Genomic DNA, 11,567 nt, shown 5'->3' on the forward strand with positions numbered 1-11,567 from the left:
GCGCGTCTTCCTGACGTGGGGTGGAGCCGCGGAGGATTCCGGGGCGGCGATTGGAGCACAGCGCCGTCACTCAGGCCCGGGAAGTGCTTCCTGTGCGTGGGCCGGTGGGACCGGGAAGTCGGGCTGGCTGGCGCCGGTGGGCGGGTGGCGGCGGGCGCGGGCCCCGGCGGGTGACACCTGGGCCGCCTCCCCTCGGCCTCGGCCGGCGCGCGCGGCCGGACACCGCTGCAGCGGCCCGGGGCGTGCGGCCGGGGCGTGCGGGCCGCCCGGAAGGCCGGCCGCTCCCTCCGCTGCCCGGGCGGGCCTGCGCGTCCCTCGGCGTCGGCGGCCGCGGGCCGGCCTGTGCCTGCTGGCCGCGGGAGAGAGGACGCACCTGCTCCGGGGCCTCCCAGGTACTGGGGAGGCGTGGGGGGAGAGGAGGAAGGTGGCGTCCTCCTTGAGGGCGGTAGCGCTGTTTCTCCGCAGCTCTGCCTTGGAACTGCCAGCGCGGGAATCTGCGACCCCGGGGCAGGGGCTTTGCCAGGTGGGGTCGTTGCTGCCCGTCCTCAGCACCTGGCCGAGGTCCCTCCCCCGCCCGGCCCAGGCTGCCCGTCCTCCCGATCATATTGCAGGTGGGCGCCTCTGAATCTCATCCTCAGCTGTATTGCGTCCTGGGCCCTGAACCTGCGTGGACTGAAGCAGAGTGCCCACGCTATTTTGCCCGCCGCTTAGGTTATTAGGTCACCTTCTTTGCAGTATTTCATCCTTTCCAAGAATTGTCCTTATTGCCTTCCATGCCAGCTTTCAGGTTCCTTCGCTTGCACTACTGTGATCTCCCAGTTCACATGCTGCCCTGCGTCTCCTTCCCTGGGTCTCCTTCTGTGGCATCGGTTTTATTGACTTCGTCCGGAGATCTGGAAGTTTTTCCTACAGGCTGTCATTGAGCGCCATGCCATCTCTGCACTTTTGCTTTGTGGGTGTTCATCTTGTTTCATCCCTTAGCTTCAGAACAAGCACCACCGTGTGCCAAAGCTTTTAAGGTGGAATGTGGCTGGTAGCAATTTTTATACAGTAATTTTGGGGACAGATTTACAGCATTTTAGAGCTGTCTTGATCATTAAAGTAGCCAGTAACTGTATGTGGCTATGGTGCAATTGAAATAGGTTGGCCGGAATTGAGATATGCTGTGAGTGTACAATACACACCAGATTTTGAGGACTTTAACAGTAAAAGCAAAATATCTGTGTAATGTGACTGTATGTCTGAAATATGTGAAATATAATATTTTGGACATTTAGAAACTATAATATGAAAATTATTCCATGCATTATTAAAATTAACTCTACCCATTTCTTTTTACTTTTTAATGTTGTTTCTGCACAGTTTCCAGTTACTGAGGTGACTTGTGTAGCTCTCTTGGACAGTGCTATGATTTGGACCCTCCAAGATCTTTTCTGTTGACAGTTCCTCTCATTTTGACTCCATCATCAAAGACCCCAGTGGTTTCTTTGCAACTGCTGGGTTGTTAAAGGAAGAGGGACTCTAACGTAGATTTCTTAGTGGCAGGCAGATACCCACATTGCATTTAGACTATGCTTTTTCTATTTTCACCCCCCAAAACTCCCTCGAACTGGAACATTTCTTTCTCTGAATATGAATTCCTGTGCCATCACAGCTTAACCCTGCCCCCCAAATGTCTGTTTAACCAGTTCTAAAACTTCTGTAATAGACTCTAGTCCCATCTGGTCAGCTTTCCACATTATTTATTCAATTCTGTTGGTATTTAAATTTGAACAGCCTAATGGTCTTTTCTACATTAATTTTTCAGTTACAAACATTCCAGGTATTAAGTGGTGGCATAAGTGTTCCTTACCTTCCACTAAAATTGTTTTCGAGTCCTGATAGAAATAGACTCGAATGTCTGTCAGTCTCGTGAGACTTCCGGACAGGATGCTTTCTAAGGAAGGCATCCTCAGGAGACTTCATGGTTGTGTCAGCACCATGGAGCGCCTTACATAGGCCGAGGCGGTGTAGTCCCTGCACACCTCGGTGTATCATGTAACCCATGGGCACTGCTGCTTTCTTTGTGGTCCCTCGTTGACCAAAATGATTTAAGCGATGCATGACTGTGTGCTGGTAGAGAGCGCCTTCAAGGGAAGGCGCTCATTATACTGTACATGTTTTTGGAAATAAGAATGTTTTAGAAAATAGAATTTTCTTTGAAGCAAATACACATTTATATAATTGCTCTCCTAAACTTAATGCAGGCTTGGCTTTACCACAGGCTGAGTCCTGGCTACTGTACACAGGGGAATATGTCCTCGTGGCTGCCTCTGTTCATTATTAGTGTTTTCCTCTAGGTTGTCCTTTAAGCAGTACCTTTCATATTAATTGTGGTGAATTGAGAAAACATATTTGGTATGTTTGCTTACCAGTGTTCCAAGAATTGGGAAATTAGATGTCAGTAATTATAGAGAAAGTAGAGGTGGTTGTACTTTATGGTATATGTAAGGCAATAATTATTTCTCTTACTGATGATATAGATCATGAGATCTCTTTTAATTTTATCACCTTCCTGCTTTCTTGGTCTGCTTATTCCAAAGTTCTGTGTGCATTTTGTGGTGTTATTAAAAGTACAGGTTTGTCTTAAAGTTGACTACAACCTTTGTAATAGGGAAGATTTAAAATAAAAATTCCAAAGCTTGTTACATTTTAATAGGTCCATTTCAGAATTTAAAGTTTTCTCTTTTGCTCACTTCTGCATTTCTTCAACAGTTTGCAGACCCTCAAAAGTTTTTTGCCTTTTTTGTTGTATTTTTAAAATGGTGGAGGTTCATACATTAGATATGGAAGTGGCCTTTTAAAAACTCAATTATGAATGTATTCATGTTTGTGTTTCAGAACTTGCGAGAGGCCTTGAACATGAGCCCCACACAGTGGGACTTCCCTGTGGAACTATGTTGCCGGCCAATGGCGTTCGTCACCCTCACGGGCCTGGATGTGGTTTACAACGCTGTCCATCGGGCTGTCTGGGATGCCTTCTGTGCCAATCGGAGGGCTGATCGGGTGCCAATTTCTTTCAAGGTGCTCCCCGGTGACCATGAGTATCCCAAATGTAGACCCAAGGTAATGGCGCCGTGACCACCTGGGCTCTCCTGCGCGCCCTGTCTCCCATTATGCGTGTCTCTATCCGTTCCCGTTGCCCGAGCTGGGAAGGCCCTGGGGTCACCGAGGGAAGGTCACACAGGAAGAAATGCCCGGGTGCTTCCAGGGGGTGATACGCTGCGGGCATCTTTAATAATGGTTCTGTTTTACCCCCGGAGGAATGAGTACTTTAGAAATGTGGGGTATTCTATATCTCTTGGGCCCAGGTTTTCCTGTTCTTATTTAAAAAAAAAAAGCCTCAGCCTCTGCGAGGACCCCTGGCAGCCCTGCCTTCCCGGTCTTCCTCCCCAGCGTCACGGCGCAGCCTCCCGCAGCTCTGTCCAGTGTCACAGCCGCTTGGAGCGCTTGCTCTGTGCTGGGCGCCTGGAGCTGAGCCGCAGGCTGCTGGTGGAAATTCAAGTCAGACACGTTCTCTGTGGGGAGTTTTATACATGAACCAAAACAATTTGTTCAGTGTGGGATGAGAGGTTTCACGAAGTTCAAAACTAATTTTCAGGATGAAAATCATAGTGAAGACTGATTTACCTGGAAAAATAATTTTTATTATTATTAAGTAATAATAATGAAATAATAAAAATAATAATTCATAATAGCAGCTAATACAAATGTAGTGCTTACTCTGTAACTTTGCTTCCTTAAGAAAGTTGCGTAGGGTGATGTAGTCCTTGTTATAATCTTACCAGGTTGCTCTGAGAGTCATTTGATAAGAGATGGCGATCAGAATAATAAATCACCCACGGTTTCTTTGCCCTCAAGCATTGCTTTCTGAGAGATGGTCAGAGAAGAATATTGGAGATGATTTGGTCTAAATTTCCAGTTGCTTTTTCTTGCATTTATAGGGTTTTTTTTTGGATATAGCGAGTTGCTGCTATAAAACACTCGTGTTAACCACCATGTCAGTTTCAAACCAAGTCATTCTTTTGTATGACAATAATGTGTCTCTGTGAAGACTGTGCCATCCCCTCCTGCCCTGCACGTTTTGTTTTTTTTTTAAAAAGATTTATTTTTATTTATTTATACAAGCACTGGGTACAGTCAGAAGCACGGGAGGATGAGAGAATTCACCGAACCAGAGTGGGGAGCTGAGCAGGCAGAAGGACCGAAGTACACTGCTGAGGGGAGCAGTGGGCGGCAGGAGAGGTCTGCGCACCATGCGGGACCCTCCTCTGGTGGCCGGGGAGCAGCCGGGGATCGAACCGGCGCTGCAGAGGCTGCGGGCAGCTTCGCAACCCAGCGCTCAACCGCTGCGCCACCGGGGAGACCCTGCACATGGCTTTTAATGAGGTTTTATGGGAAGGAATGCCTGTGGCCCAGGCAACTGAGCCCCCTTTGCTCGTCTCTTACTCTGCAGCTGGAGAGCTTGCATTTCCCTGTTCGTCCTTGAGTCCCCACACTTCATGTGTCAGGTCTCCCCCCTGGCCTGGTCCTTGCATGCAGTAGACGGTGGACCAGCACGAGCCGCAGCAGCCCGAGTCAGTGAGGCGCTTCAGGACTACCTACGGTCTCCTCTGTCTTCTTCAGTCCTGCACCCCTGCCCCATCCTCCACAGCGGGGCACGCAGTGCTGACCCCACGTGACTCTTGCTGCACTTTTCCTCCAGCCACAGGGAAGGGGCAGTGCTGTCCTGTGACATGGCTCGGAAGCACATGAAGCCGTGTTGGCCTTTAGGTGGTGTTTTCTTTGACCAGCTTTTACAGGAACAGAAACTAGAATGGCAGGGAATAGACGTAGAATCCACGTGAAGAGGGGCTGTTGGCTTCTAGGGGATTCGAGAGCCCTGGCATCCTTAGAGATGTTTGGACTCTGGCAGTGCTTTTCGTGTAAGCCGCGGGACCCTGGGGTTGAGAGTCTCCCTGTAGCACGGGCCGGCTCTCTCTGGTTTCTGTGAGCCTGAACTTCCTCCTCTCCAAAGCGGGGGGCGGATGTATGATGAGGGAAAGGCACTTAGCGTGCCCTGCACGCACTAGCAGTTCCTGCTGCTGTCGTCATCACATGATCCTCTTCTCCTTTGGCCCTTGTTTGCAGCGAGCGTCGTATGAGTGGTACATCCCTAAAGGCATCCTGAAGACCGGCTGGATGAATAAGCACCTGAACCTGGTGCCAGCCTTGGTGGTTGTGTTCTATGAACTCGACTGGGATGAGCCTCAGTGGAAGGAGAAGCAGTCCGAGTGCGCGACCAGAGTGGAGATCGTCAGGTCTGGGCTCCCCACCCACGTGCGCCCACGGTTCTCGGGGCGCACGTGGTTTGCAGATGGGCTTGCGGGTAGGGCCCGTGCCGTTCAGGCTAGAGGGGGCCTTGGGGGTAGCTGACCTCCCGTGGAACTTGTCCTGCTCCCAGTCGGCAGCCTTGATCTTGATTTGCATCACACTCAGGTGGGAGAAGAAATGTTGGAGACGAGTTGGTCTGAATTTCCAGTTGCTTTTTCATGCATTTATGGTGGTTTTTTTGGGGTATGTTAGTTGCTGGTGATAACACACACATTATCACCATTTCAGTCTCAGAACAAGTCATTCTTTTGGATGACTGTAATGTAGTTCTATAAAGAAATGAGACATGTTACAACTTTTGCTCAAAGTCTGTATTAAACATTTGCTCTTAACGTAGATTTTTGTAAAGAGAAGCTTGAGGTGAGATTGTGCTTTCCACATGTCAGTCATGGATGATGTGAGATTATACTTTTAAAATTTCAATCATTTTGGTATAGATGATTCTTTGTCTGCAGAAAAGATAACTTGTAATCTCGGGGAATTTATCTTCTTCAGTAGAAATATCAAGCTTGTAATTAAATTCAAGCCTCGAGTTCATTGTTTAAAGTTGAAACAGTTATTTAATTAACTTTATTTTCTCATTGTAGGCAAAGTTTGCAGGGGAGAAACACAAAAGTTGCAGTGGTTTTGATTCAGAAGAAAACCCCTCTGCCCCCAGGTATCAAAAGATTATTTTATACCACCAATTCTTATTACCAGGAGGCATAATTTTTAAAATGTTATGTGCATTCAATTATGGGAAAGGTAGTGTGTTCACTTTAAAAAGTGCTGATAATGCGTGATTAAATGTTTTATTGTAAAAAATTAAAAATAATAGGGCAAATCTTAAGTCTCTTCCCCATGTACCTACCTCACCATGTTGGCTTGTGTCAGTTGACAAAAGTTATTACTCAGCTTATCTTAGATCTGTTTGAAATTGTTGACTTCCCTAATTTACAGTAGGGCAAAGAAAAGTTCTATAGAATTTCTAATTTCCTATAAGCAGTTTTAGTTTCAAGTGCTTATTTCTTCTACCTTCTTAGATTTTCGCAGACCAAAATATTTTTTATTTCTGTGTTGAAACGTGTAACATCTTAAACAGTTTTGGAAGGTTCTTTCGTGCATTATTGCTTCCATTTTTAGTTGTGGTTTTTCAAATAGTTATGTGTGGATCTGTTGGCATTATGTGCTTTTTCTATCTTGGCTCAGTGGAAAATTCCAGCATTTTCCTAATATATGTATGGTGTAACTTCCAAGAACCCCAGAACTCTCAAGGATCCCTGGGACCTGCTGCCATGGTGAAAAGTGGTTTGGGTCTTTATCCTAATTTTACCACTCGAGTGGGGAAATATTCCTCTAGGAAGACACGTGAATTATTTTCTCTTTTATCTCTGTGGCCTGTGCCCTCAGGGGAGGATGTCATTGCTTCCGAGAGGGCTGCCGCTCTGTGTAACGCCTGTGAACTCTCGGGGAAGTCCCTGTTCGTGCTGCCCCACACCGACCACCTGGTGGGTTATATTATAAGGTCAGTAAGGTCTTTGACATTTTTTCCTTGATTTTTCATTAAGATTGAGAAATTGGTAGCTCAATCTCATTTGGTTAAAAAAAAAAAACCAACAAAAAAACCCCACATGGTTATAGAGAAAAATTCTAATGGTCCAGAGGCTATAAGATAAAAATAAAAGCTCCTTTGACAGCTTCTTAGCATTCTCTCATTTCTTGGCAACTCCTTCCAACAACTTAAGTTTCCTTCCAAAACCTGCCTCTCTGTGTTTGTGTATCTTTATTCAACGTGCCGTGCAGGGCGCGGTGCTCAGCCACTTGTCATGAACTCCTTGTCACCTTCCCGTACTTGTATTTCGGTCCACTTCTTTCTCCTTTTAATGTTTCACTGGTTTCTGAAGTACTTCCCAGTAATTAGCTTCATGTCCTGTGGCATTACTGTCATTTTATGACGCTTTTGCCCTTTCAAGAGTGTTGTCTCCATGTCTGGCCTGCTTTGCCTCATGTTTTGATGCACTGCTATATATGTTTAAGATATAATTTTTAAGAAGGCTCTGAGCCCCACCATATTTTGAATATCTTTATAAATCCTTTCTTAAAAGTGCAGTGTCCAAGCGACTGGTATATCAATAAAAGCAGATGAGCGCCCCAGGGGGCCGAGGCGGCTCTTTGAAGGTGAGGGGTGACATCATGAGGTGTTTGTCTGTGACCTCAGAGCAGGGGATGCTGAAGGGAGTCTGTGTTCTTTGCATCTATATTGCTCAAAGCTAGAACAAATTTTAATACTTTCACATTTAAAAAACTAGTTTTCAAAGTAGAAAATATATCTGATTTTTAAAGTCTTGACTCAGATGTTTTATTTTTTTCCTTTACATTAATTCCTTAGGTGTTTTTAAACCCTTCAAATACAGTTTCAAAATTCTTTTTATTCTGAGGAAAAAACACCTTGACAGTCAGCTTTTACCCACCCGTGTTGGCACTGATGCTTTGCCAGGGCAGACCTGACATGGACTTCTCTCAATAGAACGAGCTTTGAGTCAGTTACTCATCTCTCATGGTTAAGGGTGAAGCAGGATTTAAATCAGACATATTTTTACCTCATTTGCCAAGTGATGTTTTTGGTCCTTTCCTGTTGATTTTCGTGTTCTTTAAATTTTAGTATTAAAATCACAAAAGCATAGCCATATCTCTGTATCATCTGTCTCTTTCAGATGGTTTTTGAAATTATAAAATAATGGAGATGGAAGTAATTTTAGAGATTAACTAGATTTTTTTAAATGACAAAAAAGTTATCACTTGTATCTTGTAATGTAAATAATTTTAGGTGGTTGGGGAATATTATTTTTAGATATTTTACCTAGAAACCCAGGTTATATGTCACTTAATTTTTTAATTTTAATGGTACTGTAAACTAGACATTGTCTCTGTTAGGATTTTATTCTCAAGTCTTACAAATGTGAGTCTTGAAAACCATTCAGTTTAAGATAGCTTTAGTATTTGAATGTGTGTTTTTTTTAAACAGATTAGAAAATGCCTTTTATGAGCATGCACAGACTTATTACTACAATGAGATCAGAAGAGTGAAATCTCATAAAGAATTTTTGAACAAAACAACACACCAGGTATGTGATTCCCTGAATAGGAAGCAATGGCACATTCTAGAGATGCTCGTTGTCACCGAGGGGTCAGGGTGATTAAACGTTGGTAACACTTTGATGTTTCTCAGTGATGTTAATAGCTTTCATAGCATTTTAAAAAACTTTAAAAGTGAATCTATACATTTGCTCTTAAGGTTTTCTTTTTTTTTTTTTACAGATTTATTTATTTATACATACAAGAGCTGGGGTACAGGCCAGAGGTGGGGGGTGAGAGGATTCACCAGAGACAGAGTGGGGAACATAACAGGTAGACTGACTGAAATACACTGCTGAGGGGAACAGAGGGCGAGTCAGGAGAGGTCTGCTCCCATGTGGGTAGCTCCCTGGCCGACTGGGGATAGAACTTGTGCTGCAGAGGCTGCAGATAGCTTCACAGAGCTGTGCTTAACCCCTTGTGCCACCAGGGAGGTCTTGCCCTTAAGGTTTTTAAAGTTAGATTTTTATAGACTTCCTAACTATAAACTTCTTTAGAAGTAATTCTTGAACTTTAATTTTGATTGTTTTCCTTCTTTTATGTCACCTTTGAGTAAACGTAAATTTCACTTTTTTAAGATAATGTGTGTAATGATGGTATGTTTTTCCTCTTCTTTTTTCAGCTTTTATTTGTTAGACATCAGTTCAAAATAGCTTTCTTCAGTGAGTTGAAACAAGATACACAAAATGCTCTGAAGTAAGTTTCTAACAGCTGTGCTGCTGAATTTTTCTTCATGTTAACAATCTCAGCCAAACTTTATTTCCTTATAAAATGTCTGTGTTGGTTATATTCAGGCATGTAGTGTATACTTTAGTTTGTCTAGAGGTTATTTGAATATTTTGAGATTTTAAAAAAAGTCTTTCATTGGAATTAAATTTTGTAGCGTCATAAAGGTTTCTGGTTTAATTTAATTAAACTTCATCATCTAAAGGAATAGAATATTATATAAATTTTTCCATCCAATAATCAATTTTCTTACTTGAAATATTTCATAAAATCCTGGTGGGGAGACATTTCCAGAGCTTTCCATTAAACATTACCTAAACCAAACTCAAAATTTTTAAAGGTATACAGTGCACTTATTTAATATTTTTTTAGTTTATAATGTCTGTCAGTGGCATTCATTCATGTGCTCTGCTTAGAGCTTTGAAGAGTAGTTCCAGATGTATTGGTAGCAATTAAACATTTTATTCCTTTGCATTTTCTAAACACAATTGAGCAAAATAACTCTTTTTGAAGATCGGCAGTGGCAGTGTAACGAAGTGGTAATAACAGCTGATACTCCAAATGAGGAGAGGCTAAGGGAGAAAAAGAAATAAAATAGTTCTGTTGTTCAGACAAGTATTACAGAAACCCTTTTGGTTTTTAGGGTAGTGCAGAGCATCAAATTGTGTTCTCTAAATCTCAGCGGTTTCATGAATAACTGACATAAGTATGGCTGACTTGAGTGTAGTTCATTTTTATTGCTGGTATTAGCAAAACACCTTCAGTTCCACTTCTACGTAAAATGACTTGTAGAAAGAAACCTTACCTGGTGAAGTAAAGAACAAGCACTTTTCTTTGGAGACGATTGAGACGCTTCCATCACCTTCCCTCCCTGTGGAGGCCTCTGTCTGGGCTCTCCTGACACATCTGTCTGTGCACTAGCCGCCCGCCCCAGAACAGCCCGACCCCGCCATTCAGTGCACCAGCGAGAGCCACTTAATCCGTGATGTGCTTGGGCGTGAAAGATGTCGACCTATGCTCCGTCATGATAGCACCATCATGGCTAATACAGTTTCTGTTAGTTCAAGAAGTTGCCAGTGGTGCTTTTAGAAAAACACTTATTTTTGTAACAGAATGTTATTTTTCAGCATAATTTTGGACAAATGTCTACTTTCATTTTTCAACTTTTTTTTAAAAGATTTATTTTTTATTTATTTATGCATTCAAGAACTGGAGTCTAAACCAGAGGTGTGTGGGGTGAGAGGATTCACCAGAGACAGAGTGGGGAGCAGAACAGGTGGATCTGCCGAAATTCACTGCTGAGGGAAGCAGTGGGGAGACAGAAGAGGTCGGCTGCGCCATGTGGGTCAGCTCCCTCGCTGGGATCAAACTCATGCCTCAGTGGCTGGTGATAGCTTGATAGCACTGAGACTTTAACCCTTGTGCCACCAGGGAAGTCCTCAACTTATTTTCATCAATTTTTGGCAGATGTTAAATGACCGAGGGAACAATGTATGTGTGATGGTTCTCAGTGAAAAGTTAGTGATTCCTTGTGCACGTGTTATTATATATAAATTTTTAGGAAAGTAGAGATAAGTTGAGCTATTGAATGTTAAGAAATGTCGAATTAATATTGTCTCTCATTTCTAATAATTTTGCTCTTAGGAATCTTTTTAAAATTTATATTATAATTAACCAACTTTCCATGTTTATATTAGGAATTATAGGGTCGCTTACACTCTTGTACATGAATTAAGAGCCCATGAAACAAATATTCTGGAAATCAAGACTATGGCAGGATTTATAAACTACAAGGTAATGGTTCTACTTCTAAATAATGAGAATTTGTCTTTCAATATTAGATTATCTCCTAAATTTTGAAAATCAAAATTACTCTGCAAAATGAGTTTTTGGTTAATTTTAATTTTGCCTCCTCTGTCAAGGAGTGCCCTGGTTCTTTGATTTATGGGTCCCAGAGTTCTCATTTAGAGCAGGTGTATTTGTATAAAGTTTGTTTCAGAGGGTCTTTTGCTTTTTGTTTGTTTTTTAGTGGGCACAGGGATGATGAGAAGAAAGTGCCCACATTGTTGGCACACTCTAGAAAGGTGTATGTGTTTTCTCTTTAGAGGAACCTTTCATCCCTACTGCTTAAGCATTATAAGATTACTTATGGTAGAAATGAATATCTCAGAAGACAGGGGAAAGCTGTTTATTTTGCTTTCAATCTTTCCACACTCATCTCTTAAAGATGCCTGACGTTGGATTGGTGACTTGAGGGCAGATAGACACTTTGAATTAGTGTTGGCATGCGTTGGGGCCGCTGCTATAGAGATTAT

General features: G+C 43.1%; 1 protein-coding gene across 2 annotated transcripts in view; it reads left to right on the forward strand.

Annotated features, from left to right (window-relative positions):
• The first annotated feature begins 68 nt into the window (after positions 1 to 68).
• The window catches only part of TRAPPC11 (trafficking protein particle complex subunit 11), a 36,854-nt gene continuing 25,355 nt past the window's right edge, over positions 69 to 11,567 (forward strand). The window contains exons 1-8 of one of the 2 annotated variants that reach the window (XM_054701069.1): positions 69 to 92; positions 2,881 to 3,105; positions 5,170 to 5,339; positions 6,000 to 6,070; positions 6,802 to 6,916; positions 8,417 to 8,516; positions 9,149 to 9,222; positions 10,950 to 11,046. In XM_054701069.1, coding sequence (XP_054557044.1) covers positions 2,902 to 3,105; positions 5,170 to 5,339; positions 6,000 to 6,070; positions 6,802 to 6,916; positions 8,417 to 8,516; positions 9,149 to 9,222; positions 10,950 to 11,046 — 831 coding nt within the window. In that variant the 5' untranslated portion in view covers positions 69 to 92; positions 2,881 to 2,901. Of the gene's footprint in view, positions 93 to 324; positions 393 to 2,880; positions 3,106 to 5,169; positions 5,340 to 5,999; positions 6,071 to 6,801; positions 6,917 to 8,416; positions 8,517 to 9,148; positions 9,223 to 10,949; positions 11,047 to 11,567 lie in introns of those variants that run through there. The other variant, XM_037526489.2, reaches the window with a different exon arrangement.

The sequence above is a fragment of the Talpa occidentalis genome, unplaced genomic scaffold, assembly GCF_014898055.3.
Source record: "Talpa occidentalis isolate TD23 unplaced genomic scaffold, MPIMG_talOcc4v2.1 talOcc4.4, whole genome shotgun sequence".
NCBI classification, from domain to species: domain Eukaryota; kingdom Metazoa; phylum Chordata; class Mammalia; order Eulipotyphla; family Talpidae; genus Talpa; species Talpa occidentalis.